Source organism: Camelus ferus, chromosome 9 (assembly GCF_009834535.1).
Source record: "Camelus ferus isolate YT-003-E chromosome 9, BCGSAC_Cfer_1.0, whole genome shotgun sequence".
Taxonomy (NCBI): Eukaryota; Metazoa; Chordata; class Mammalia; order Artiodactyla; family Camelidae; genus Camelus; species Camelus ferus.
In genome coordinates this window covers 17,084,827-17,092,052 of record NC_045704.1, presented here as the reverse complement: position 1 = coordinate 17,092,052, position 7,226 = coordinate 17,084,827, and the positions used below count along the sequence as shown (strand labels likewise).

Below are 7,226 nucleotides of genomic sequence, written 5' to 3'. Positions count from 1 at the left end.
CTTAGGGAGGCCACCTCACTTCTCTGGTCCTCAGTCTATTTGTCTGTAAAATGAAGCAAACAGTGAGCACCTCAAGAGATGATGCCTGTCTAGTGTGAGGTGCAGGGCCTGGCATTGGGAAAGGCCCTGCAAACTGCTAGCCGGTGTTTTAATGTTGTTGTTACGGTCCCATTTTTCTTCCCAGACCCACACGCCATCTTCCAGATGTGAAGGCAGCAGAAGGGCTAGGGGCGTCTCTTGGGGACACAGCTGTAGGAGTCAGCTCTTCCAGCGGGCTTGCTCTCCACCCCACTGCCCCCACTTCCCCAATACACACAGAAGATTTGGGGTCCGCTGCCTGCTGGGGTGGGCCTTCAGGTCAGGGTATTTTCCCTTCCGAAGGGGGCGGGCCCTGTGGTTTCCTCCCTGGGTGACTTCCGGAGGAGAGGGCTTTGCCCCCAGAGAGGGCGGGGAAATGACACAGTTGTTCCCCCAGCCCTGCGGGGCGGGCAGCATGGTTCACTCCAGCATGGGGGCTCCAGGTAAGGGGCTGGGCCCGCACTACGGGCCCGGAGCACAGGCAGCACCTTGGGATTTGTCCCGCTGGGCCGGTCGTTGGTTCGCTCTGCCCTTCCTCTTTAGCTGTCTCCTCTACCCTTTCACTCTGTACCTCAGCAGCTCCCCTTCTTCCCATCTGGGGTCCCCACCCCTCAGCTCCTCTTTCCTCTCCCCTTTCACATCAGCACCTGGGGGCTTCCACAGACGGACCTGCTTCTCCCCTTCTCTGTTGCTAGCAGGCGTTGGTAGAAAGTGTTGGTAGCAGGCTCTTGTCTGGAGGACCAGCAGGTGGGAGAGTTGCGTGATCCTCGGGAGGGGACTGCACAGGGTGCACAGGGGCTGGAAGGCTGAGCTACCGGACCTTTGAGTGAGTGGGTGCATCTGTGTATGCACAAGTGAGCGGTAGTTCTGAGTCTTCTGTGTGTGACTGTCAGGTGTCCCGTGTGTGAGGGGCTGTTGTGTGTGGCATTGTAGGGGTAGCCTTGGCGCTGCTCTCTTGGTTCACTTCCTCCCTTCATTCGTCTCAGATGTCCCCCTCCTCGGGAGGGCCTTTCCTGACCTCCCCATCTAAACTGCCAACCAATCCCGCCATTCTCCAGCCCCTCGCCCTGCTCTATCTTTTCTTCATGGCACTTAATGCCTGCATGAAAATTTATTATATGTTTGTGCGCTTATGAATTGCCTCCCCCACTGAATGTCATTTGACTGAATGAACATCGTACGCCGAGTACCGTACAAAGAGATTTGTATTTGTTGGCTCATTTGGCATAATGTGTCCATCTGTGCATAATGATAGTTATCTCCGGGTGGTGCTGATGGGAGAGTTAAATGAGGTAATATGCTTAAAAGCTTAGCATGGGGGCCTGGAATGTGGCGAGCTTCCATACTTCATGGTTGTTTTGTTTGTAGCTCTATAGGTGTGACTACGGGTGTGTGTCCTGTTCGTGGGTGTCTGTGGGGATGTCTTGGTTTGGCATGTGTCATTCTATGTGCATCAGTGTATGCTGGCATCCCTGTGATCCGTCATCAACATATATTTATTTGAGCAGTTCTATGCTGGATGTTGGAAATACAGATGAAAAAGGCAGCTTCAGATCTTTTCTCTTGGAGCCCCCAGTCCAATGTTGGGAGATAGATCTATCACCAGACAGGGGAGGAGGTCCAGGCAGATGGGTCAGGACTGGGGTATGTGGGAGGCACAGGGGGCTGGGGGAGCCCAGAAGACTTGCCCAATTCAGCATGGTCAAGTCAGGGAGGGCTTCCTGGAGGAGGGCATGTCTGGGCTGAGATGTGAAGAATGAGTGGGTATGAGCAGGGAAAGGAAGATGAAGAGGGGCTTGAGATGGAAGGAAGACCACTTGCAGGATGATAAGTGATTATTTACTGAGGTGACCGTATGTGCAACTGTGGATGTGTGTGTGCACACATACAATGTAGACATGGGGAGCCAGGGTGCCTGCACACACATGCCATTAGCTCCACCACTAACTCATCCCTCTCTGGGGTTGAATGGAGGCTTTGTATGTGCTGGACACTGGGTTAGGCCCTTTACTTGGGATTTCTCACAGAATTGCCCTGCCTTCGAGGCCTGCCCTAGGCTCCCCTACCTGGACATGAATTAATACATGTGTGGCCTTGGGCAGATCACTCATCCTGCCTGATCCTGGGCTCCATATCTGTGGACTGGGTTCAGGGATCCACCCTGACCATCTCCCAGGAGAGGTGACTCTGGGTGTGTGAGTATGTGCACATCTGTGTGTGTATCTATCTGAGTGACCTCGGTATCTGTGTGTGTGCTCATCTGTGTCTATCTGTATGTCTGAGTGATTCTGGGTGAATAAGTGTGTACCTGTGTGTGTGTGTGTCTGAGTGGCCTGGGTGTGTGTGTATGTACATCTATAACTATATCTATCAATATTTCTGTGAGTGACTGGGGTTTGTGCATGAGTACGTGTCTGGGGGTGACTTGGGGGGGTGTGTGTGCGCACGCAGGTGTATCCACACATGTCTGGGTGTGTTTTGCATATCTGCCAGTGTCACTGTGTTTAGACATGTGTCTTCATCTGCAGACATTCCTGTCTGGGATCTGTGCACACCTGCCCTGTGTGTTTGCATGGTCTTCGTCCATGTCTGGGGCTGTGGTGTGTGTACCGTGTGGCAGCTCTTGTCAGCACAGCTGTGGGGCTGTGGGGCCGCCTCTCTTGTTGTGTCTGCTGCCCGTATCTCCATCCCTCCTCCTGACACTCAGAAGTGTTCACTCCCTGGAGGCCACCCTGGGACAGCTGTGGGGTGTGGGGGTGTGAAATGCTACTCCCGGGGAAGCCAGACTGGGCCAGTGGGTGAGCAGAGGTTCCCGGCAGTGCCGACCCTGCCCACAGGAGCTCCTAGGCCACAGCCTTGATTGAAGCAGGCTTTGGAGGCAGGGGACCCAAGGGACAGGCCAAGTGGGGCCAGGAGGGGTGAGGGGCAGCCCTTGGGCCCTCTATATTTAGCCCCATTTTCGGTAAGCGCTAACGAGAAGCTGGCCCAAGTCTGCTAAAACCGGCTGGGGGAAATGCAGAGGAGAAGTGAAAGTCCGTAGAGGGAGGGGCGAGGGAGGGCGGAGGGGACCCAGAGTCCCAGGCCTGGGGCAGTGGGGCAAGCGAGTGTGAGCCCAGGGGCGTGGCAGCCCTGGGTGGGTCTGACTCCAGGATGGTGGGATTCAAGAGGCCCAGTAGCCTCAGCATTGCTTTTCCCTGCATGTTCCTCTAAAAAGTTGCACACTGCCTGCGTTGGGAGAAGGCAGGGGTGACCCTAAGCAACCAGTCAACATTTCTGTGCAAATAAACTGAGGCTTTGAGGGGGGCTTCTGGAGGTGCCAGGGGGCTGGAACACATTAGAATCACCTGGAGGGAGGCTTTAAAAAATTCAGATGCCTAGGTCTCACCCTGTCCCAATGAAATCAGAGTGTTGGGGGTGGGATTAGGCATCAATATTTCTCTAGAGGAGGAGTGGAGTGGGGGAGGAGAGAGAGACAGAGGCCTGCCTGTGTGGAGGCTGAGACAGCCTACAGGATAGGCGGGCTCAGCAGACCCCTTGCCAGGGTCCCCATTAAGTATCACGTGACTTTCATCCGTGGTGGAAATGGAGTCCCCTGTTCATCCTTGGTGGGGATGATTTGATGAGACCCTTTTTCTCCATTGGGCTCTGATGGAGGAGGAGAACAAGAGAGACCTGGGCAAAGTGCAGCTCTGGCCATTTTGCTGTGGGCCAGCTGAGTACTGCCGGGGTGTGCAGGCTCTGTGGGAGCTGGGGTGGGATTAGAAAGAATAAGGAAAACAGAGTGGTGGAAATTTCCCCTCATACCACTTTTGCCTCTCCAGACACCATTTCTGCCGAGGAGAAGTTACCTTAAAAGTTTAGGTTGGAGCTGCTTGGGGAGAGGGCTGAGGGTCAAAGTGTCAGGTGACAGCAGGGAGAGGGGACTCTTTCATGCACTCATTCATTCCAAAGACACAGTCCTAGACTGGGTGGCAGTGATTCCAGCCTGGGCCCTAAGGAGCCCACAGTCTGGGGCATAGGGTGGGGGTCACTGCCCAGGTGGTCAGGGTACTTTAGGGGGCAGGGGCGGGGTGGGGGTTCCCAGATAAGAGAGACACTGACTGACTGGGTAGTCAGGGAAGACCTCCCAGAGGAGGTGATGTGAAGCTTAGGCCTTAAAGACGAGCAAGAGTTTGCTAGTGGAGAAGGAAGAGGTCGCCCCAGGTGGGAGAAGAGCAGAGGCAAAGACCTGGAGGAGGGAGAGCAGGGCCTCGGGGCCACTCTTGTTCATTCAACCCACACATCCCAGTAGGGACCCTGAGATGAGTCAGACCTGCCCTTAAGGGGTTCTTAGCCTGATGGGGAAGACATTCTGGGGCCCAGATGGCTACAGCCTTTAGGACAGTGATAGGTAGATGGATCCAGAGTAAAGGGAACAGAGGAGAGACCTCTGAGGACATCAGGGGTGACTTCATGGAGGACAGAGCCTGTGCTGGGTCCTGAAGGATGACTAGGAGGTCACCAGGCAGAATGCGGAAGAGCATTCCAGGCAGAGGGACTAGCCCATGCCAAGGCTTTTTATTAAATGTTGGAAAGACAGCAGGACAGAGGCAGGAATAAATAAGAGACAGAAAGAGCTGCAGGGAGGGATGTTCCTCTCTCTCTCTCTAGTCTTCTGAGCTGGGTGATGCCAGGGACTCAGGGGTGAGTCAGACCAGGCCTGCCCCCTGGTCTGGTGGGAAAGGACCGGGACACAGGTGACCACAGCCCTGTGGGCTCAGGGCTAGGACAGCAAGATGGCACTTCTGTGGGAGACTGTATTAGTTTGCTAGGGCTTCCATAACAAAGTACCACAGACTGGATGGCTTAAACAAGAGAAATTAATTTTCTTGAAATTCTAGAAACTAGAAGTCCAAGGTCAAGGTGTCGGCAAGGTTGGTTTCTTCTGAGGCCAGTCCTCCTTGGCTTGGGATGACTATCTGCTCCCTGTATCTTCGCACGGTCTTCCCTTTGTGCATTTGTGCATGTCTGTGTCCCAATCTCTTTGTATAAGGACACCAGCTGTATTGAATCAGGGCCCACACTAAGGGTCTCATTTTAACTTAATTACCTCTTTAAAGATCCTATCTCCAAAGAAAATCACATTCTGAGGTAATAGGGGGTTAGGGCTTCAACATATGAACACTGAAGGACACAACTCAACCCCTAACAGAGGCCAAGAATGAGCATGGACTCTGGGGCGGAGGTGAGGCTTCTCTGGTCTGTGGGAGGTGCATTCGCTAGCTAGGCGGGGAGTGAAGAACCTGTAAGGTCTGGACTCCGTGGTCATAGAGCAGGCTGCACAAGTGGCAAGAGACGGGCAGCAGAGGGTGACAGGGGCCATACCCTGGAGGTCAGGATGAGGAGCCTGGGCTTTTCTTGGGGAGATGGGGAGCCGTGGAAGGTTTCAGGGCCAGGGAAGGATCTCCCTGTGACATTGTCGTCACTAGCTGGAAGGAGGGGCTGGGGAGGGGGCTGGGGCAGGGCTTTCCAGGATGTTAAGAAGGGTGGGATTTAGGGCTGCATCGGGGTTAGTGGTTGCCTGGAGCAGGGCCAAGGTCTGGGTGATTTAGAGGATCAAGCAGGACTCCTGCTTCTGATACCCCAAAGTCAGGAGGAGGGGCCTCATCCCCTGGCTCCCTTTGTGTCCTCCTGTATCTCTCAGCATCCTTAGCCACTCAGTGCCTGGAAACAGGGCCTGAGCTCTGGCAGCATCTGGTCACCTGCTCCCCACCCCACCCTCATAAGCTTATGCCTTAATAGGACTATATGCTGGCTTATTATTTAATTTTTTTAGCTTAAAATTTTTTCCTTTTTTATGAAAACATAATGTATATATAGCAAAGTGCTCAAATTTTAAATGTACAGCTTGATGAATTTTTATGTATGTATAGACCCATGTAACCACCAAGCAGATCAGGATAAAAAACATTTCCAACCCCCTGTAGGCTTCCTCACACCCTTTCCCAGTCAACACTCAACCAAAAGTGCCCACTAATCTGACCTTGATCTAATATCATCTTGCCTGTTTCTGAGTTACACATAAAAATTGGAGTCCTAATGTCTGACCACTTTTGTGTCTGACATCTTTCCCTCAGCATCATGTCTCTGAGATCCAGTGTGTGTGATGCAGGATTTGGTTCTTTTCCTTGCTGTGGAGTATTTTATTGTCTGGATGTACCAATGTTGTTGACCTGTTAACAGGCCCTTGAGCTATTTCCAGTTGGGGGAGCACATTATAAAAGGGCCTCAGGGAACATGTGTGCCCGTGGGCGCTGGTGGGCAGGACGCTCCTTTCTCTTGGGTGGACACCCGGGGGTGGATGTGCTGGGTCACAGGGAAGGGGCATCTCTCCAGCTTTCCTGAATTATTGCTTGTATCGATTTACACCCCCACCAGCAGTGTGTGACCTGGCTTTTTAATCAGAAATTTAAAATCCTAATGGCGTTTTGTGTTGAGTAATCCTCAATGGTAAAATTCCTGGACTTTTTTTTTTTCCAATTGCTGAGGTTATCCCAGCTCCCTCTTTAGCTGGCCTTGTGTAAATATCTTGGATGCAGAGCACACTAGAGTTGGACAGCTCCTTTGATAGGGTGGGGTCGTGGTCTTGGCGGGGATTTGGAATGAGTTGTGGGGGAGACTTTAGGGTCAGAGTCAGGGTCAGGAGTAAGGTCTAGGGCCAAGTTGGGAGTCGAGATCAGATGAAGGACTCAGGCCATCTGGATGGGAGTTAAGAATCAGGGTGGGTAAGGGGATTGAGAGTGGGTCAGGCAGAAGCCCGGTTTTGTGTGGGGGTCTACGACCAGGAAGGGTTGGGTTTGAATCAGTGTCAGGGTGAGCTTGGGTTGGAGTGACTGTGGGAAATGAGGTGCTGGAGGTCACGACGGGTCCATCAGATGGCAGCAGTACTGGAGTCACAAAGACCCGGGTCCAATCAAGTCACCTCTGCTGTCTCACTGTGCTCTTGGGGAAGTGAGATCCCCCTTGGAGCCTCAGTTTCCTCCTCTGTAAAATGGGGGTAATATTAGCACCAACTGCTAATGTGAGCCCTGAATCATGTTTCTCACTGTGCTCAGCACTGGTAACACTCACCTTTCCATGATCAGCATCAGAATACTGTGAGGACAGGG

At 53.0% G+C, this 7,226-nt stretch overlaps 1 protein-coding gene across 19 annotated transcripts in view; it reads left to right on the top strand.

The window, feature by feature from the left end:
* The first annotated feature begins 424 nt into the window (after nt 1-424).
* Nucleotides 425-7,226, top strand: part of POU2F2 (POU class 2 homeobox 2) — a 32,161-nt gene continuing 25,359 nt past the window's right edge. For 18 of the 19 annotated variants that reach the window (XR_004322319.1, XM_032485936.1, XM_032485934.1 and 15 more), the window contains exon 1: nt 425-521. Coding sequence is in view for 17 of the 19 variants with exons in the window: in XM_032485936.1 (XP_032341827.1) it covers nt 455-521 (67 nt within the window). In the remaining 2 variants the exon portion in view is untranslated. Of the gene's footprint in view, nt 522-885; nt 905-7,226 lie in introns of those variants that run through there. The other variant, XM_032485929.1, reaches the window with a different exon arrangement.